At 42.7% G+C, this 22,606-nt stretch overlaps 2 protein-coding genes and 1 non-coding gene across 4 annotated transcripts in view; 2 read left to right on the forward strand and 1 right to left on the reverse strand.

Annotated features, from left to right (window-relative positions):
• Window positions 1-869: 869 nt before the first annotated feature.
• LOC106575033 (uncharacterized) lies at window positions 870-8,686 on the forward strand. Its single transcript, XM_082963214.1, has 8 exons — window positions 870-1,852; window positions 3,869-3,986; window positions 5,241-5,486; window positions 5,678-6,115; window positions 6,288-6,551; window positions 6,707-6,867; window positions 7,774-7,891; window positions 8,023-8,686. The coding sequence occupies exons 1-8, from the start codon at window positions 1,526-1,528 to the stop codon at window positions 8,403-8,405; spliced, it is 2,055 nt and encodes a 684-aa protein (XP_082819340.1). The 5' UTR covers window positions 870-1,525; the 3' UTR covers window positions 8,406-8,686.
• Window positions 8,687-19,574: 10,888 nt separating this feature from the next.
• Window positions 19,575-19,765, forward strand: LOC123728330 (U2 spliceosomal RNA). Its single transcript, XR_006760217.1, has one exon. It is a non-coding gene; the product is annotated as a U2 spliceosomal RNA (small nuclear RNA).
• A 423-nt stretch (window positions 19,766-20,188) lies between these two features.
• Window positions 20,189-22,606, reverse strand: part of LOC106575025 (tripeptidyl-peptidase 2) — a 74,094-nt gene continuing 71,676 nt past the window's right edge. For both annotated transcript variants that reach the window (XM_082963216.1, XM_082963215.1), the window contains one exon: window positions 20,189-22,040. In XM_082963216.1, coding sequence (XP_082819342.1) covers window positions 21,951-22,040 — 90 coding nt within the window. In that variant the 3' untranslated portion in view covers window positions 20,189-21,950. The remainder of the gene's footprint in view (window positions 22,041-22,606) is intronic.

Below are 22,606 nucleotides of genomic sequence, written 5' to 3' on the forward strand. Positions count from 1 at the left end.
TGAGCATGCTTTGTAATGTTTCTAAAACAATAAATGTATTACTAGTAAGAAGTAATGTGGTATATTGCCATTTTTTTTGTGATTTGAGTCTTTTAACCAAAATATCACACAGATCAGACAAACAAAAATGTTCAGCTGCCCCTTTAAGGACGGGAGGTTACCGTGGTAATGTGCCTGTGAGATTCTGACTAGTAGCTGACGTCTCTTTGCTAGCAGTCGAAACAAACTGAAACACTGAAAAACAACCTGGCTGCTGAACAAGACAAGAAACACTTTCAAGTAAATTAGAGCAACGTTTATTATGCCTGTGGCAGCGCTTCTAAAACAATCAGTCTTTCAGCACTTCGCTCACAGTGCTCACAGCTGCTCACAGCCCACAAGCCCAAAAGCCAGGCAGTGTTGCTGCACGACGAGGGTTTTAGGATTCCTAATTCTTTGTGTGATTACCAGCTATGAAACAAAATGGCAGAAATCATTTGAAAAAACGGCTACTACACAGTTTATTTTGCCATAAATGTGCTCATACTTGACTTTTGAACTTTATTTTAATTTGCAAATGCCAGCGGAATGCTGGCACTGTGTAGCCCTGACCCCTGACCCCTCACCACCCGCCAACGTGACTGATGAAATAAACATCTTTACCCGCCATTGCCAAAAATCTACCCACATTTGGCGGGTGGCTGGTGTTAATTTCAGGCCCTGTCCTCAGTTGCTTCATGACTCTAAAACCTAATTAAAATAAACATATTTGAACCAAAATTCATATCCTATCTTAGTATATCAGGGAGATGGAGTTGACAGTTTACGGTGACTTCAATATTGTTTGTTTAAATCTAAAATGTGTTTGTGTGTGTGTTTCAGATGGTTCCGTCTCTAAATATAGAGTTGGGTTGGTGTGATGAAGGATTCTGATTCCGATAAAGTCTTAAAACCTCGACTCTGAGACGACCCTGCAGGATTCTGATAAAGTCTTAAAACCTCGACTCTGAGACTTCCTAAGACGCAGTTACAACGATCTTCAACAAGAAGAAGAGAAAAATACTTTAATTAATCCATACGAGATGGAAAAACCAAGACAGAAGAGCGGAGGGTTGACCCCAAAACCCACCGACCCAAATAAATCCAAGGACTGCAGTAGGTAGGTGATGGATTGGTTTGATAAAGGATTTAAAAGTGGCCCGTTTCTGCTCTCTCGTCAACTCCGCTGTGAGGCAGTCCATATGGGGAATGAAAGAGGGCTGTGGAAGGGTGTCTAAGAGGGTAAGGATTTCATTACAGTACTTAGCTTTGACAGGCTGTAAGCGGGGAAAAATATGTTGTTTTCCAAACATGGTTCGGGGAGGGGTGAAGTTAGGGAGAGAGGGGGAGAGAGATAAAAACTCAAGTGTTGGACGCTGTGTTTACAAAGTGTGGGAGAGACTGAAGAGAGTGCTGACTGTACAATTAGTAGCTAACTTGTCATTTCAAAATCAGTGCTACTGTATATCAGAGCAGTTGAAGTAAAATAATCGTATCTCAGATTTTTATGGAACCTTCAGGCACAAATCACAAAGATGAGAAGGACACTGCTTTCATGAAAGTAGAGGAGGAGGAGAAGGAGAAAGATGAGGAAGACGAAGAGGAGGAAGATGAAGATGAGGAGGAGGAGAAAGACGATAGCGAGACAACAGTGATAGACGGTGAAGAGGAATCAGATGACAAAGCCAAGGAGACTGAACCCCAGCAGCAGGAGAAGCAGGCCTGGGCCCCCACTACCTACTCCAAGTTTGGTAAAGAGGTGTTCTGCTACGTAGGACAGGAGATCAGCATCTTTGAGGCCTTGGACTCTTACGGTGCTGTCATCTGGCCAGCGGTGAGTCAGTCTACTATTGAACATGACATTCATGGATGGATGTAGGATAACGATTAATTAATATGATGGAGATGGATGATGATGATAATGTTGGAGATGGGGATGATGACGACGGATGGATGGATGGATGGATGGACGGATGGACGGATGGATGAATGGGTGGGTGGATGGATGAATGGGTTGGTGGGTGGATGGATGGATGGATGGATTGAGGGATGGATGGATGGATGAATGGGTGGATGGATGAATGGGTGGGTGGGCGGATGGATGTATGTATGGATGGATGGATGGATGGATGGATGGATGGATGGATGGATGGATGGATGGATGGAGAGATGGATGGGTGGATGGATGGATGGAGGGATGGATGGAGGGATGGATGGATGGATGGTTGGGTGGGTGGGCGGATGGATGGATGGATGGATGGATGGCTGGGTGGGTGGGTGGGCGGATGGATGGATGGATGGATGGATGGGTGAGTGGGTGGATGGATGGATGGATGAATGGAGAGATGGATGGGTGGGCGGGTGCGTGGGTGGGTGGGTGGGTGGGTGGGTGGGTGGGTGGATGGATGGATGGATGGATGGATGGGTTGATGGATGCACGATGATAATAATTTGACATTTTGATGTTCTAACAACTATAATGATGGTTTCTATAGTAACTATGGTTGAAGTTCTAACAACTATAATGATGGTTTCTATAGTAACTATGGTTGAAGTTCTAACAACTACAATGATGGTTTCTATAGTAACTATGGTTGAAGTTCTAACAACTATAATGATGGTTTCTATAGTAACTATGGTTGAAGTTCTAACAACTATAATGATGGTTTCTATAGTAACTATGGTTGAAGTTCTAACAACTAATGATGGTTTCTATAGTAACTATGGTTGAAGTTCTAACAACTATAATGATGGTTTCTATAGTAACTATGGTTGAAGTTCTAACAACTGTAATGATGGTTTCTATAGTAACTATGGTTGAAGTTCTAACAACTATAATGATGGTTTCTATAGTAACTATGGTTGAAGTTCTAACAACTATAATGATGGTTTCTATAGTAACTATGGTTGAAGTTCTAACAACTATAATGATGGTTTCTATAGTAACTATGGTTGAAGTTCTAACAACTATAATGATGGTTTCTATAGCAACTATGGTTGAAGTTCTAACAACTGTAATGATGGTTTCTATAGTAACTATAGCTGAAGTTATAACAACTATAATGATGGTTTCTATAGTAACTATGGTTGAAGTTCTAACAACTATAATGATGGTTTCTATAGTAACTATGGCTGAAGTTCTAACAACTATAATGATGGTTTCTATAGTAACTATGGTTGAAGTTCTAACAACTATAATGATGGTTTCTATAGTAACTATGGTTGAAGTTCAAACAACTATAATGATGGTATCTATAGTAACTATGGTTGAAGTTCTAACAACTATAATGATGGTTTCTATAGTAACTATGGTTGAAGTTCTAACAACTATAATGATGGTTTCTATAGTAACTATGGTTGAAGTTCTAACAACTAATGATGGTTTCTATAGTAACTGATGTTGAAGTTCTAACAACTATAATGATGGTTTCTATAGTAACTAGAAGTTCTAACAACTATAATGATGGTTTCTATAGTAACTAGAAATTCTAACAACTATAATGATGGTTTCTATAGTAACTATGATTGAAGTTCTAACAACTATAATGATGGTTTCTATAGCAACTATGGTTGAAGTTCTAACAACTATAATGATGGTTTCTATAGTAACTATGGTTGAAGTTCTAACAACTATAATGATGGTTTCTATGGTAAATATGGTTGAAGTTCTAACAACTATTATGTTGGTTTCTATAGTAACTATGGCTGAAGTTTTAACAACTATAATGATGGTTTCTATAGTAACTATGGTTGAAGTTCTAACAACTATAATGATGGTTTCTATAGTAACTGTGGCTGAAGTTCTAACAACTATAATGATGGTTTCTATAGTAACTGTGGTTGCCTGCAGGCGTTGGCTCTGTGTCACTACCTAGAGACCAACGTTGAGCAGGTGAACCTGGTGGACAAGGCAGTGCTGGAGCTAGGAGCAGGCCCTGGCCTAGTGTCTATTGTAGCCACACTCCTAGGTGAGTCTGGGCATTAAATGTACTCATATTGAACATCTGAGAAGATCGGAGAGGTGTAAGTAATATGGCAACATTTCTACCTAGCCTATCAAGGTGGCTAGCAAGGTGGAGGAGGTCCTACCAAGGTGGATAGCAAGGTGGAGGAGGTCCTACCAAGGTGTCTAGCAAGGTGGAGGAGGTCCTGGCAAGGTGGATAGCAAGGTGGAGGAGGTCCTACCAAGGTGGCTAGCTAGGTGGAGGAGGTCCTATCAAGGTGGTTAGCAAGGTGGAGGAGGTCCTATTTGGTGGATAGCAAGGTGGAGGAGGTCCTATCAAAGTGGCTAGCTAGGTGGAGGAGGTCCTATCAAGGTGGATAGCAAGGTGGAGGAGGTCCTATCAAAGTGGCTAGCAAGGTGGAGGAGGTCCTATCAAGGTGGATAGCAAGGTGGAGGAGGTCCTATCAAGGTGGAGGAGGTCCTATCAATGTGGATAGCAAGGTGGAGGAGGTACTATCAAGGTGGAGGAGGTCCTGGCAATGTGGAGGAGGTCCTAGCAAGCTGGATAGCAAAGTGAAGGAGGTCCTGGCAATGTGGAGGAGGTCCTAGCAAGGTGGATAGCAAGGTGGAGGAGGTCCTACCAAGGTGGAGGAGGTCCTATCAAGGTAGAGGAGGTCCTATCAAGGTGGAGGAGGTCCTATCAAGGTGGAGGAGGTCCTATCAAGGTAGAGGAGGTCCTAGCAAGGTGGAGGAGGTCCTGGCAAGGTGGAGGAGGTCCTAGCAAGGTGGATAGCAAGGTGGAGGAGGTCCTATCAAGGTGGAGGAGGTCCTATCAAGGTGGAGGAGGTCCTATCAAGGTGGAGGAGGTCCTGGCAAGGTGGAGGAGGTCCTATCAAGGTGGAGGAGGTCCTATCAAGGTGGAGGAGGTCCTATCAAGGTGGAGGAGGTCCTATCAAGGTGGAGGAGGTCCTATCAAGGTGGCTAGCAAGGTGGAGGAGGTCCTACCAAGGTGGAGGAGGTCCTATCAAGGTGGCTAGCAAGGTGGAGGAGGTCCTACCAAGGTGGAGGAGGTCCTATCAAGGTGGAGGAGGTCCTATCAAGGTGGAGGAGGTCCTAGCAAGGTGGAGGAGGTCCTAGCATTCTATACCACTTACACCTATCCAATCTTTTCAGATCTGCATGGTGTCCTCGGCACTAGACGACTAGAGGCTAGGGGTTGATTGGGTACTGGCCACCTGTGTGTCTGTTAGTTGATTAACAGAGTGCTTCCTGTCCCCAGGTGCCTGGGTCACAGCTACAGACCTACCAGAGATCATTGGTAACCTGAGAGCCAACCTACTCCGTAACACAAGAGGGCGCTGTAGGTACACTCCCCAAGCTGCAGCTCTGTCCTGGGGTCCTGAGGTGGAACGCACCTACCCCAGATCCGTCTATCGCTATGACTACGTGCTGGCGGCTGACGTGGTGTATCACCATGACTACCTGGAAGAGCTGTTGTTCACCATGAGATACTTCTGCCGGCCAGGTTGATTGATTGATTGATTGATTGATTGATTGAACAGTTAAAAAAAATCCCAGAATATTTTATTTATTTTTTATTTCACCTTTATTTAACCAGGTAAGCTAGTGGAATATGGAATAAACAAGCGTACAGTCGATACCACAATATAACACATGAAAGCATTAAATGACGCGTATTTGTAATGTGATCCTCAGGAACCACTCTGATCTGGGCCAACAAGGTCCGCCTCAAAACAGACCTGAGCTTCACAGAGAACTTCCAGAACACCTTCAACACCACACTGCTGGCAGAGATTGGAGAAGTAAACATATTCATGGGCACGTGTCGAGAAACAGAGGAGGAACCAGAGCTGGTCCCAGGAAAACAACAGGAAGAAGAGGAGGAAGAACATGTCACAGAGGAGTGGAAATGGGAAAGGTTTACAGGAAATGGTTTACAGGAAATGGAGGAAGAGTTTAAGACAGATGAAACAACTGAGAATGAGGAAGAAGACGAGACACAGAAGAAGGTACTGAAAGAGGAGAAGGACAGAGAAAACCAGGAAGACTCTCAGGAGGATTGCAGAGACGATGAAGAGCAGCAGAATTCTGCTGGCTCACGTTCTACCTCCGAATCGGAGCTTGGGGGTCTTGGTGAGCATTCAACCTACTGTAAATATAGTAAATATAAGTTCTGAAAGGCCAGGGGGTGATCTCATTGTGTTGTTGAATTAGTTTAGTTTATTAGGATCCCCATTAACTACTGCACATGCAGCAGCTACTCTTCATGGATTGACTTGTGGTCTTCTTTATGTTTCTTGTGCAGAGGAGGCAGACACTCAGGACTCAAATGTCCAGCAGGAGGATAGACCAGTCCGGGTTGAGCAGTTTGTTGCGGAGGCAGACAAAAGGTCAGAGGAACAAGACAACAGTTTGGAGGAGGAGGAGGCTGATGCAGGTGATGGCAGTTGCCAAGCATGGGAGGAACATACGTTGGAACATAGTGATGAAGGATATGAGGATGATGATGATGGTGCAGAAAACACTAACTCCCGCTGTAGCACCGAAGTGACTGACGAAGACATTATCGGTGAGTCGTTGACACCATTATTTAACGCCTAGATACTCAGACTCAATCATTCAAGACCACAAGTCTACCATTGTCAGTACACACCCAGGAAATAGCAATGGTATGATCCATCCCTATTAGAATGTGAATGAGTGGTTTGTTCCATTCCTGTGTAGAGGAGTTGGACACCAAGGAAACCAAGGATACAGGAAATGCCCAGCTGGATAATACCCACGTCCCCTGGATACGACTGGACAGAGAGGTCTACTTCTATGCTGGGCACAAAATCAACATCGTAGAGGCAATGGACTCCCATGGCGGAGTGATATGGCCAGCAGTGAGTACAGTTCTACACTACATTTGGCGTTGTCGGCAGGAAAAATCACTACATTTGTCGTTGTCGGCAGGATAAATGGCTACATTTGGCGTTGTCGGCAGGAAAAATCACTACATTTGAAATGGTTCGCAGGATAAATCGTTACATTTGAAGTAGTCGGCAGGATAAATCACTACATTTGTCGTTGTCGAAAGGATAAATGGTTACATTTGGCGTTGTCGGCAGGATAAATGGCTACATTTGGAGTTGTCGGCAGGATAAATCACTACATTTGGCGTTGTCGGCAGGATAAATTGCTACATTTGGAGTTGTCGGCAGGATAAATCACTACATTTGGCGTAGTCGGCAGGATAAATCACTACATTTGGCGTTGTCGGCAGGATAAATGGCTACATTTGGCGTTGTCGGCAGGATAAATTGCTACATTTGGAGTTGTCGGCAGGATAAATCACTACATTTGGCGTAGTCGGCAGGATAAATCACTACATTTGGAGTTTTCGGCAGGATAAATCACTACATTTGGCGTAGTCGGCAGGATAAATCACTACATTTGGAGTTGTCGGGCAGGATAAATCACTACATTTGGCGTAGTCGGCAGGATAAATCACTACATTTGGAGTTGTCGGCAGGATAAATCACTACATTTGGCGTAGTCGGCAGGATAAATCACTACATTTGGCGTTGTCGGGCAGGATAAATCAATACACCAAACACTCACATGGAACAACAGGTAAGATGTCTTCTCGCCTTCCTGTTCAGAATGCTCTTCTACAGGGTAACAGACAAATGGACTACTGCCACCTAGTGGTGGACCTCTAAAAAGGTCCTACCTGCAACACACATGTGATGGAACACTAGGTGGTGATAGGCTACACATAGTAATAAAATGTATTTGCTCCCCTGCAGGCATTGGCTCTATGTAACTACCTGGAGACCAATACTGATGTGATAGATCTGAAAGGAAAGCAGGTTTTGGAACTGGGATCAGGGACAGGATTAGTGTCTATCGTTGCCAGTCTACTGGGTAAGTCTTACTGATCACCTTTGAGTTTTAGACTGTAATCCTATCAGCTGTTGTATCTGGTGATAGATGTCGTTTGTAGTCAGTTTTCTTCTTCTTCTTCTTAAAAAGCTCCTAATGTAATGTGTCCCCAGGTGCCCAGGTGACGGCCACCGACCTCCCAGACGTCCTTAGTAATCTGAGATACAACCTACTCCGAAACACCAGAGGGCGCTCTAAATATACACCTGAGGTGACAGCTCTAACCTGGGGTCCTGAGGTGGAACGCACCTACCCCAGATCCGTCTATCGCTATGACTACGTGCTGGCGGCTGACGTGGTGTATCACCTGGACTTGGAGGAGCTGTTGGTTACCATGAAATACTTCTGTTGTCCAGGAACCACTCTGATCTGGGCCAACAAGGTCCGCCTCAAGACAAACCTGGTATTCACTGAGGACTTCAAGAACACCTTCAACACCACCCTGCTGGCTGAGATGGGAGAGGTTAAGATCTTCAAGGCCACGTGTAAAAGGTAGGGATCACGGAAAGAAGGATGAGGAACTACTGTCGACATCCTGCCGACTGTAACCAAGACTTCCTGTCTTTTTCTTCTTCTTCCTCTGAGAAATGCTTGAAGACAGAAGACGGCCATCTTGGCTGATGATAATGGACGTTGATGGACTACTGATGATGTCAGTTGTTGATGTTTGATGTTCTACTTACTACTTACCTGCTATATGTTGTGCTTTATTGTTTACTTCGTTTTTTACACATGTACTTAGATAGTTGATATTAATATTAAAATGTTTGCACTTTGCTGTCTTGTTTCAGTTTGTTTGGTCAAATAATAATACCAATAATAATAATTATGGATATAGTAAGTATGCTTCTGGTGGACCCGAGAAATACATAACACACTCACAATGGTAGACAATTAGTCTTCCAAATCTTTATATTCAGAATTATTTTCCCCATTTGTGACATAATTCCATTACAGTGACTATGATAACAAAATAGTGTGTTGGTATTTTCCATATGTGGCCGAATAAAAATATTTATATAAAATAATACTAAATGTAACCGAGTTAAGAACATACTGTAAACTTACTCTCCACAGCTAGCTTGAAAGGTTGGATAATTTGTTTTTTAAACGACTAGCTAATTTAACTAGCTAAACAGAAAAAGCTAGGCTAACATTACTTTAATTCGCCACTTTACAAGCTAGCCAGCTAACTCTTCAAATAAACATACCAGATATATGACAGAGAGAGATACTGTATATACTGACCTGGTCAGAAAATCGAAACGTCAAACAACAACATACTGGAATGGGGGTCGGTCACAGTACAACAATACCACAACAACATACTGGAATGGGGGTTGCCTCCAATCTGCCATTTGAATCAGTTTACCCGGCAACCTCTGCCCTCTATGATAGGTTAAATCTAGAAATGGCCTGCTATTGGTTACCAAGTCAAAAACAAGTATAAAAGGTCACAGTACAACAATACCACAACAGAATCAGATACTGACATCACTCCCTCTCTCTGTGGACCAGCCATTTCCTTTAGCCCTGTCCCCCCCCCATCAGACCCCCTCATACCGAGCTATGTAGGACATCACTCCCTCTCTCTGTGGACCAGCCATTTCCTTTAGCCCTGTCCCCCCCCCCCTCATCAGACCCCCTCATACCGAGCTATGTAGGACATCACTCCCTCTCTCTGTGGACCAGCCATTTCCTTTAGCCCTGTCCCCCCCTCATCAGACCCCCTCATACCGAGCTATGTAGGACAGAGGCAGGGGGATACCAAGGACCTCCGACAAAAAAGGTTTTCAGGCTGGATTAGATTTGGTTTTAACGGTCATACCAGAAACCTGAGATCTGGCGTATCCAGGTCAAATTCTCGTATCCAGGCCAAACGTTGACGAAATCAAAACAGATTTTAATTGAGGTCAGAGTTACAAATCCCCCCATGTATCCTGCTCCATAATGGGACAATGTTTATGTATAGATATTCCCCATGTTTATGTATAAATATTCCCCATGTTTATGTATAGATATTCCCCATGTTTATGTATAGATATTCCCCATGTTTATGTATAGATATTCCCCATGTTTATGTATAGATATTCCCCATGTTTATTTATAGATATTCCCCATGTTTATGTATAGATATTCCCCATGTTTATGTATAGATATTCCCCATGTTTATGTATAGATATTCCTCATGTATCCTGCTCCATAATGACACCATGTTTATATATAGATATTCCCCATGTTTATGTATAGATATTCCCCATGTTTATGTATAGATATTCCCCATGTTTATGTATAGATATTCCCCATGTTTATGTATAGATATTCCCCATGTTTATGTATAGATATTCCCCATGTATCCTGCTCCATAATGACACCATGTTTATGTATAGATATTCCCCATGTTTATGTATAGATATTCCCCATGTTTATGTATAGATATTCCCCATGTTTATGTATAGAAATTTCCCATGTTAATTTATAGATATTCCCCATGTTTATGTATAGATATTCCCCATGTATCCTGGTCCATAATGACACCATTTTTATGTATAGATATTCCCCATGTTTATGTATAGATATTCCCCATGTTTATGTATAGATATTCCCCATGTTTATGTATAGATATTCCCCATGTTTATGTATAGATATTCCCCATGTTTATGTATAGAAATTTCCCATGTTAATTTATAGATATTCCCCATGTTTATGTATAGATATTCCCCATGTATCCTGCTCCATAATGACACCATTTTTATGTATAGATATTCCCCATGTTTATGTATAGATATTCCCCATGTTTATGTATAGATATTCCCCATGTTTATGTATAGATATTCCCCATGTATCCTGCTCCATAATGACACCATGTTTATGTATAGATATTCCCCATGTTTATGTATAGATATTCCCCATGTTTATGTATAGATATTCCCCATGTTTATGTATAGAAATTTCCCATGTTAATTTATAGATATTCCCCATGTTTATGTATAGATATTCCCCATGTATCCTGCTCCATAATGGCACCATTTTTATGTATAGATATTCCCCATGTTTATGTATAGATATTCCCCATGTTTATGTATAGATATTCCCCATGTTTATGTATAGATATTCCCCATGTTTATGTATAGATATTCCCCATGTTTATGTATAGATATTCCCCATGTTTATGTATAGATATTCCCCATGTTTATGTATAGATAGTCCCCATGTATCCTGCTCCATAATGACACCATGTTTATGTATAGATATTCCCCATGTTTATGTATAGATATTCCCCATGTTTATGTATAGATATTCCCCATGTTTATGTATAGAAATTTCCCATGTTAATTTATAGATATTCACCATGTTTATGTATAGATATTCCCCATGTATCCTGCTCCATAATGACACCATTTTTATGTATAGATATTCCCCATGTTTATGTATAGATATTCCCCATGTTTATGTATAGATATTCCCCATGTTTATGTATAGATATTCCCCATGTTTATGTATAGATATTTCCCATGTTTATGTATAGATATTCCCCATGTTTATGTATAGATATTCCCCATGTTTATGTATAGATATTCCCCATGTATCCTGCTCTATAATGACACCATGTTTATGTATAGATATTCCCCATGTTTATGTATAGATATTCCCCATGTTTATGTATAGATATTCCCCATGTATCCTGCTCCATAATGACACCACGTTTATGTATAGATATTCCCCATGTTTATGTATAGATATTCCCCATGGATCCTGCTCCATAATGACACCATGTTTATGTATAGATATTCCCCATGTTTATGTATAGAAATTTCCCATGTTAATTTATAGATATTCCCCATGTTTATGTATAGATATTCCCCATGTTTATGTATAGATATTCCCCATGTTTATGTATAGATATTCCCCATGTTTATGTATAGAAATTTCCCATGTTAATTTATAGATATTCCCCATGTTTATGTATAGATATTCCCCATGTATCCTGCTCCATAATGACACCATTTTTATGTATAGATATTCCCCATGTTTATGTATAGATATTCCCCATGTTTATGTATAGATATTCCCCATGTTTATGTATAGATATTCCCCATGTATCCTGCTCCATAATGACACCATGTTTATGTATAGATATTCCCCATGTTTATGTATAGATATTCCCCATGTTTATGTATAGATATTCCCCATGTTTATGTATAGAAATTTCCCATGTTAATTTATAGATATTCCCCATGTTTATGTATAGATATTCCCCATGTATCCTGCTCCATAATGGCACCATTTTTATGTATAGATATTCCCCATGTTTATGTATAGATATTCCCCATGTTTATGTATAGATATTCCCCATGTTTATGTATAGATATTCCCCATGTTTATGTATAGATATTCCCCATGTTTATGTATAGATATTCCCCATGTTTATGTATAGATATTCCCCATGTATCCTGCTCCATAATGACACCATGTTTATGTATAGATATTCCCCATGTTTATGTATAGATATTCCCCATGTTTATGTATAGATATTCCCCATGTTTATGTATAGAAATTTCCCATGTTAATTTATAGATATTCACCATGTTTATGTATAGATATTCCCCATGTATCCTGCTCCATAATGACACCATTTTTATGTATAGATATTCCCCATGTTTATGTATAGATATTCCCCATGTTTATGTATAGATATTCCCCATGTTTATGTATAGATATTCCCCATGTTTATGTATAGATATTCCCCATGTTTATGTATAGATATTTCCCATGTTTATGTATAGATATTCCCCATGTTTATGTATAGATATTCCCCATGTATCCTGCTCCATAATGACACCACGTTTATGTATAGATATTCCCCATGTTTATGTATAGATATTCCCCATGGATCCTGCTCCATAATGACACCATGTTTATGTATAGATATTCCCCATGTTTATGTATAGATATTCCCCATGTTTATGTATAGATATTCTCCATGTTTATGTATAGATATTCTCCATGTTCATGTATAGATATTCCCCATGTTTATGTATAGATATTCCCCATGTTTATGTATAGATATTCCCTATGTTTATGTATAGGTATTCCCCATGTATTCTGCTCCATAATGACACCATGTTTATGTATAGATATTCCCCATGTTTATGTATAGATATTCCTCATGTTTATGTATAGATATTCCCCATGTTTATGTATAGATATTCCCCATGTTTATGTATAGATATTTCCCATGTTTATGTATAGATATTCCCCATGTATCCTGCTCCATAATGACACCATGTTTATGTATAGATATTCCCCATGTTTATGTATAGATATTCCCCATGTATCCTGCTCCATAATGACACCATGTTTATGTATAGATATTCCCCATGTTTATGTATAGATATTCCCCATGTATCCTGCTCCATAATGTGTTATATAATACATTCCATTATGTATGCATTGGTATCCATTTATAAACAGCAAGCTACTGTAAAAAACACTCACTAGAAATAGCTGCTGTGACCAGAAAATACATCTCGCATAACTTAATGCAACAACTCTCTCTGTCAAACCTATATTTACACACTGGGATTCATTTACTTGTAAACAGAGACTGGGTAATTGTGTGCGTCTCTCCACAGCACTGACTCAAAGTTGCTATTACACATGCTGCTTGTAAACAGAGACTGGGTAATGGATGGATGTGGGTCAGATGGTCTAATCTCTAAATATAGCGTTGGGTTGGTATGATGGGATGGGTGTCCAGCAAGAGAAACAGTTGTAATGTATGTAGAAGGGGTAGAGATAACAGGATAACAGTTGTAATGTCTGTAGAAGGGGTAGAGATAACCGGATAACAGTTGTAATGTCTGTAGAAGGGGTAGAGATAACCGGATAACAGTTGTAATGTCTGTAGAAGGGGTAGAGATAACAGGATAACAGTTGAGGAGATGACTGGAGAGGAGAATATAGGACCAGAGGAGAGGAGAAGAGATGACTGGAGAGGAGAAGAGATGACTGGAGAGGAGAAGAGAGGGCTGGAGAGGAGAAGAGGGGACCAGAGGAGAGGAGAAGAGATGACTGGAGAGGAGAAGAGATGACTGGAGAGGAGAAGAGATGACGAGAGGAGAAGAGAATATAGGACCAGAGGAGAGGAGAAGAGAGGGCTGGAGAGGAGAAGAGAGGACGAGAGGAGAGGAGAAGAGAGGACCAGAGGAGAGGAGAAGAGAGGGCTGGAGAGGAGAAGAGAGGACGAGAGGAGAGGAGAAGAGAGGGCTGGAGAGGAGAAGAGAGGACGAGAGGAGAGGAGAAGAGAGGGCTGGAGAGGAGAAGAGAGGACGAGAGGAGAGGAGAAGAGAGGACCAGAGGAGAGGAGAAGAGAGGACGAGAGGAGAGGAGAAGAGAGGACGAGAGGAGAAGAGGAGAGAGGGCTGGAGAGGAGAAGAGGGGACGAGAGGAGAGGAGAAGAGATGACTGGAGAGGAGAAGAGAGGACGAGAGGAGAGGAGAAGAGATGACTGGAGAGGAGATGAGGAGAGGAGAGCAGAGCAAACGCCCCTGCTGCCCACCCAAGTTTACTTGTAAATAAAAACAACAATTTGCTAAACCTCGGCCACAATATCTGGACATGTCTTCATATAACAATGCATAGATGTCTGTTTATATGGTGATGGTATTGGTTGAACTTTCTTCATCCCTCATCTCTGGCCTTCCCTGTGGCTCAGTTGGTAGAGCATGGTGTTTGCAACGCCAGGGTTGTGGGTTCGATTCCCACGGGGGGGCCAGTACAAAAAAAAAATATATATATATATATTAAAAAAAAGGAATGAAATTAAATGTATGCACTCACTACTTTAAGTCGCTCTGGATAAGAGTGTCTGCTAAATGACGTAAATGTACATCTCTGCCATTACATACAACAAAACAAGAACAGGTGGGGGGGGGATTTTCCCCCCGGCAGATTTGGTCCCCCCCCCTAATGTTGACTCCATGGCTACGGCCTTGGTAGACATGTAGAAAACGGATTATCATAACATTTAGCTTCAACAGTAGTGGGACCGTGACATTGTCTCTCTCTGCTGCACTGAAGTCCGAAGAGTTTAGCAGCTCGTTCATTTTACACAAAACCAATAACGACACAAAACCAATAACAAACCCAGAAATCTCAAATAAATAAATTATTTATGAAATTCCCTTGACGAGATTATATACTGTACAAACCTCAAATCTCTAACTATGTGATTTGTAAAATAGTTCATGACGTTCTTCACTCAATCGGTTGAGACAAAATTAGCACATAAAACCCTTGATGTATTTGTTAACTAGCATGTTATGACATGTTCTTTCGATATTAGAACGTTTAAAGTTTAAACGTTACCTGTAGTAATACATTTGAAACGGACGCAAAAGTTGTCGTTTCGACTGCACAATTCTGGCCGCTTCCTTTTATTCTAGTGATGCGCGCCTGCCGGGAACTTCCTGTTCCCGCACTGCCAGAGATCCTAAACCCAGAGACGTGAGATTTCCAAGAACGCTTGCGAACCTACCCGGGGTTTGAGAAGTCAATGAGAGAAGTGAACAATTCTGATACTTTTGTAGCAGCTAATGGGGATCCTAATAAATACCGAAAATATTCCGTCGTCATCACACTTGATACATGGCCATTATTTTATCAATTTTCGTCACTGCAGCGGCTTATTCACAATAGCTCTCACTGTATATCTTACTTATCCCAGCATCACACGAGTAGACAGATACTGTTCTTCAAACATCAGTATAACGGATGGACTTTCCTCCTCGTTTCCGTCTCCTACACGGTTTAGTGCTCCGACCACATCAGTATAACGGATGGACTTTCCTCCTCGTTTCCGTCTCCTACACGGTTTAGTGCTCCGACCACATCAGTATAACGGATGGACTTTCCTCCTCGTTTCCGTCTCCTACACGGTTTAGTGCTCCGACCACATCAGTATAACGGATGGACTTTCCTCCTCGTTTCCGTCTCCTACACGGTTTAGTGCTCCGACCACATCAGTATAACGGATGGACTTTCCTCCTCGTTTCCGTCTCCTACACGGTTTAGTGCTCCGACCACTCCAGGAATCTTCAGCTTAAAGATGATGAATATACAGATTTACATTTCCAATGCTTCTTCAAGAAAGAGTTAAGAAGATATTTACCAAATAAACTAAAGTAAAAAAAATTATAAAAAGTAACACAATAAAATAACAATAACGAGGCGATATACAGGTGGTACCGGTACTGAGTCAAAGTGCAGGGATACAGGTTAGTAATGAGGCTATATACAGGTGGTACCGGTACTGAGTCAAAGTGCAGGGATACAGGTTAGTAACGAGGCTATATACAGGTGGTACCGGTACTGAGTCAAAGTGCAGGGATACAGGTTAGTAACGAGGCTATATACAGGTGGTACCGGTACCGAGTCAAAGTGCAGGGATACAGGTTAGTAACGAGGCGATATACAGGTGGTACCGGTACCGAGTCAAAGTGCAGGGATACAGGTTAGTAATGAGGCTATATACAGGTGGTACCGGTACCGAGTCAAAGTGCAGGGATACAGGTTAGTAACGAGGCTATATACAGGTGGTACCGGTACCGAGTCAAAGTGCAGGGATACAGGTTAGTAACGAGGCTATATACAGGTGGTACCGGTACCGAGTCAAAGTGCAGGGATACAGGTTAGTAACGAGGCTATATACAGGTGGTACCGGTACCGAGTCAAAGTGCAGGGATACAGGTTAGTAATGAGGCGATATACAGGTGGTACCGGTACCGAGTCAAAGTGCAGGGGTACAGGTTAGTAATGAGGCTATATACAGGTGGTACCGGTACCGAGTCAAAGTGCAGGGATACAGGTTAGTAACGAGGCTATATACAGGTGGTACCGGTACTGAGTCAAAGTGCAGGGGTACAGGTTAGTAATGAGGCTATATACAGGTGGTACCGGTACCGAGTCAAAGTGCAGGGGTACAGGTTAGTAACGAGGCGATATACAGGTGGTACCGGTACCGAGTCAAAGTGCAGGGGTACAGGTTAGTAACGAGGCTATATAGAGGCGGGTACCGGTACTGAGTCAAAGTGCAGGGATACAGGTTAGTAATGAGGCTATATACAGGTGGTACCGGTACCGAGTCAAAGTGCAGGGGTACAGGTTAGTAACGAGGCTATATACAGGTGGTACCGGTACCGAGTCAAAGTGCAGGGATACAGGTTAGTAACGAGGCTATATACAGGTAGTACCGGTACCGAGTCAAAGTGCAGGGGTACAGGTTAGTAACGAGGCTATATACAGGTGGTACCGGTACCGAGTCAAAGTGCAGGGGTACAGGTTAGTAACGAGGCGATATACAGGTCAAAGTGCAGGGGTACAGGTTAGTAACGAGGCTATATACAGGTGGTACCGGTACCGAGTCAAAGTGCAGGGGTACAGGTTAGTAACGAGGCGATATACAGGTCAAAGTGCAGGGGTACAGGTTAGTAACGAGGCTATATACAGGTGGTACCGGTACCGAGTCAAAGTGCAGGGGTACAGGTTAGTAATGAGGCGATATACAGGTCAAAGTGCAGGGGTACAGGTTAGAGGTCATTTGTACATGGAGGTGGGGGTGAAGTGACTATGCATAGATAATAAACAGCGAGTAGCAGCAGGGTACAATATAAATGGATGGGGGTTCAATGTAGATTTTCGTAACTCTTTCTTGAACTGCATTGTTTGTTAAAGGGCTTGTAAGTCAGCATTTCACGGTAAGGTCTACCTACACCTGCTGTATTCGGCGCATGTGACAAATAAAGTTTGATTTGAAATAGTCCAGGTACAGTCATTGTAATTGAGGACCTAGTGGACCTAATGGATAATAGTTATACAATAATTTGGGGGTTTTTGGCTCATTAAATGTGGTTAATGTAGGGCTCATAAAATGTATTTATTATATGTCTCATTAGGCTCAGGTAGCATCAGATTATAATGTTCATGCTGATCAAAGCTCTCATCAAATCCACACATTTATATACCTTATAATGCTTTTGAATGACACTTCCAGTTTGGATGGAAACTACCAGGTTACCTGGGAGAAAAGTGATTTATTATCCTATAATCCCGGGGAAATATTCAATCCTAATGCGCATACAGGTTGATTCACAAGACACCAATCAAGTAACTTACATATATATATATATAGTATCTTCATTAGGCCTAATGGCATTTTATGAAGTTTGTTGTAGTGACTGAGTAAGCCTCCAAAGTGCTGTGTTTGTTAGTTTATTATGTGGAGGAAACATTCAGGCAGCCAGGACCATAAGCCAGTCCTTAGGCCATACTGTAGGCCTGGCTCTCTCACTGCAGTCCAGTGCTGTGTTTGTTAGTTTGTTATGTGGAGGAAACATTCAGGCAGCCAGGACCATAAGCCAGGCCCGCTCCGTAGGCCGTACTGTAGGCCTGGCTCTCTCACTGCAGTCCAGTGCTGTGTTTGTTATGTGGAGGAAACATTCAGGCAGCCAGGACCATAAGCCAGGCCCGCTCCGTAGGCCGTACTGTAGGCCTGGCTCTCTCACTGCAGTCCAGTGCTGTGTTTGTTATGTGGAGGAAACATTCAGGCAGCCAGGACCATAAGCCAGGCCCGCTCCTTAGGCCGTACTGTAGGCCTGGCTCTCTCACTGCAGTCCAGTGCTGTGTTTGTTATGTGGAGGAAACATTCAGGCAGCCAGGACCATAAGCCAGGCCCGCTCCTTAGGCCGTACTGTAGGCCTGGCTCTCTCACTGCAGTCCAGTGCTGTGTTTGTTATGTGGAGGAAACATTCAGGCAGCCAGGACCATAAGCCAGGCCCGCTCCTTAGGCCGTACTGTAGGCCTGGCTCTCTCACTGCAGTCCAGTGCTGTGTTTGTTAGTTTATTATGTGGAGGAAACATTCAGGCAGCCAGGACCATAAGCCAGTCCTTAGGCCGTACTGTAGGCCTGGCTCTCTCACTGCAGTCCAGTGCTGTGGACATCTTTGAAGTTTGGCATCTAGTAATTTAGGAGGGACACTTCATGAAGACCTCCTCACAATGGCCTGATCATACAAGGCTCTACAGACAGATACAAAAAAAAGACAGGCTATTTTTTTTATTGTTCACATTATTTTCGTTGACGACGTATTGAAGTCAAGTGGTTGAACATGAGATGCAGTTTGCTGAACTACAGGACAGGAAGGAAACAGCGACGGTCGGTGGATCTCTGGCGCCACAAGGTGGACAATTACTTCAGTTCGGTTGTAGCAGCAACGATACCAGATATATTTAATACAAGATCAAATGTTATGTCAATATTATTATCTCCATATTGTCCCCCCACCACCACCCGTAATATATTATTATTCCAATTTAGCTGTTGATCTGGTTTTAATTTAACAACGCTTTCTCTCGTTTCTGATTGGAGGGTGGAGGGCAGATGACCACGTGACTTTATAACCGACCAAAGTGTAACTTTATAACAGTGAAACGTAGTTATTCCTGACTTTGATCAACACCCAATCCATTGACAACATTTATTTAAAGCATTATCTTTTTTTTAAATGGAAAATAAAAAAAAACATACCGAGCTCATTTTTTGGTGTAACCATAATCGAATTTGACGTGTCGGAGAACGGCGACTTCCTCCCGAAAGCATTGCGGTATCGCTTCTCGGCCTTTTGGCTAAGATCAAGTGTAGTATCTGTTCTTATCAGTTTAATATCTGATACGTCCCCTATCTGGGGACCATATATTAAATTGATTTTTGGAACAGGGAGATGGAATAGGGGCTTGCTCCGTCCACTCCACGCATCGACCTGGTATTGCAGTACCTCCAGGAACGGTGCACCTCCCCTGTCGTTGTTAAGAGAAATAAGACTGAGTCGCTTCGTTGGTCTATATTGTGTTTTAATTCATTAGTTTCACTTTAATAAACTGATTCAACTAACTAGTTAGTAAAACGTTGCTTACTTGAAGTTTCAGGAATCCTTTGTTCTCTCAATCGCGTTTCGGGACTGTTGCCTAGCGACGGTCCGTCTCCCAAATATGTCCCACGTACAACACAGACCCCCCCCCCCCCAAAAAAAAGCTCAAAGTTGGTTCCACGATGTAATGCTTCAGTTTCCCCTTTTCTTTAAAAAAAATCTACTTGGAAAGTTTGGATTGATATTAAAATATATGCATTTTACTGTCTTGTTCCAGTTTCTATGGTGAAATATATAATGGGTTATGGATATAAGTAGTCGACTGGTGGATCTGGTAATTACACTCAAAACATTTACTCTTCCAAATCTTTTTATTAATTCCATTACAGTTACTGTGATAACAAAACTGCAGGTTGGTACTTTCCATATGTCGCCCAGGAAGAATATGGTTATAAAATAATACTAAAAAGTACATTTCCTTAAAATCTTAACATTCTGTTAAATATTGTCGTTAATTGCCTAAGGTTTTTTTTAGTTGTAATATAAATACAATACATCCATTAATAATATCTGAAAGGTCTTTTGACACCCAACAGAGAGAACAGATAGGATGGCCTCCCAAATGTTAACCTATTCCCTACATAGTGCACTGCTTTCAACCACAGCCCTATGAAACCCACATAAGGAGGCTCTAGTCAAAAGAAGTGCACTATATAGGGAATAGGGTGGTGTTTGAGCCACACCCAGAGAGATATATGAGAGGTTGTTGTGATCGATCTGGAGTCAGTGGTGGACGGCGCGACCTGTGGTTGATTATGAAGTTAAGGCCATTAGGAGACTATCATTGGCAACGAGAAGACAGAATGAGACAGATGAACCCCTGAACTTCAGACCGTAACTAAAAACCCTCAAATGCTTTATTTACAGTACAGAGAAAGGAGGGAGGCAGGGAGGGAGGGAGGCAGGGAGGGAGGGAGGGAGTGAGGGAGGCAGGGAGGGAGGCAGGGAGGGAGGGAGGCAGGGAGGGAGGCAGGCAGGGAGGGAGGGAGGGAGGCAGGCAGGGAGGGAGGGAGGGAGGCAGGGAGGGAGGGAGGGAGGGAGGCAGGGAGGGAGGGAGGCAGGGAGGGAGGGAGGCAGGGAGGCAGGGAGGCAGGCAGGGAGGGAGGGAGGCAGGCAGGGAGGGAGGCAGGCAGGGAGGGAGGGAGGCAGGGAGGCAGGGAGGGAGGCAGGGAGGCAGGGAGGGAGGCAGGGAGGCAGGGAGGGAGGGAGGGAGGGAGGCAGGGAGGCAGGGAGGGAGGCAGGCAGGGAGGGAGGCAGGCAGGGAGGGAGGCAGGCAGGGAGGGAGGGAGGGAGGGAGGCAGGGAGGGAGGGAGGCAGGGAGGCAGGGAGGGAGGGAGGCAGGCAGGGAGGGAGGCAGGCAGGGAGGGAGGGAGGGAGGCAGGGAGGGGTGAAAGTGTTGAAACAAAACCAAGGACAGGATCACTGTGGAATTTGACAATGAGAGAGTCCCTTTCCAGGGATTCCAAAGAGAGGACACACACACACACACACACACACACACACACACACACACACACACACACACGAATAATGGACTGACACAAAAAAAAAAAAAGGGGGGGTTAAATTTGACATCGACTCAAAATGATCAAAGAAAAAGCCTTTGTTTACTGTAAAAGACATTTAAAATCCATCCAGGAGAATAATAATTATATTGCATGTTTATAAATGTGTTATTATGATGCATGTCTACAGGGTTCATTCAGGAGGGTTAAACATTCAGAACGTTGAATAGAAATGTCAAGAGATGAAGAGGAAACAATCCGTTCAGTTCATCATCTTTCTATCTACAACTGAACGACAGTGGAGTTTTTATTTTAACAAGAAGCTCTGAAACGTGTCTGGATTGAAATCTTCTCTAAATCGACCACCTTGTTCCGAGGCATTCAGTCAAGACTTGGTTAAAAAAAAAACACTGACTGTTTTCAGATGTGTGCGTGTGTGTGTGTGTGTGCGTGTGTGTGTGTGTGTGCGTGTGTGTGTGTGTGTGTGTGTGTGTGTGTGCGTGTGTGTGTGTGTGTGTGTGTGCGTGTGCGTGTGCGTGAACAGAACGTCTAGAAGGGAGTGTAGTCGGCAGGGTACATGATTGGCAGCCAGTTCTCTGTGAAAGTGGCACAGTGCATCCAGCCCAGGGACCGCATTACCTGAAAACACACAGGACAGGATGTCACAATACAGGAAGTAGACAGTCTACAGAAAGACTGCTATCTTAACGTCTCTGAGATTTAGGGTCTTTGTTCAAATGTTACAGACACATTAAACACTGCTAGTCTAACAGGAAGTAGATGCGTCAGGTAGTTGGACTGAGGCTGTAAAACATGTCTAACAGGAAGTAGATGCGTCAGGTAGTTGGACTGAGGCTGTAAAACAGGAAGTAGATGTACCAGGTAGTTGGACTGAGGCTGTAAAACAGGAAGTAGATGTACCAGGTAGTTGGACTGAGGCTGTAAAACATGTCTAACAGGAAGTAGATGTATCAGGTAGTTGGACTGAGGCTGTAAAACAGGAAGTAGATGTATCAGGGAGTTGTGCGGAGGCTGTAAAACAGGAAGTAGATGTATCAGGTAGTTGGACGGAGGCTGTAAAACAGGAAGTAGATGTATCAGGTAGTTGGACTGAGGCTGTAAAACAGGAAGTAGATGTATCAGGTAGTTGTGCGGAGGCTGTAAAACAGGAAGTAGATGTATCAGGTAGTTGAGGCTGAGGCTGT

This window comes from Salmo salar, chromosome 16 (assembly GCF_965601325.2).
Source record: "Salmo salar chromosome 16, fSalSal1, whole genome shotgun sequence".
NCBI classification, from domain to species: Eukaryota; Metazoa; Chordata; class Actinopteri; order Salmoniformes; family Salmonidae; genus Salmo; species Salmo salar.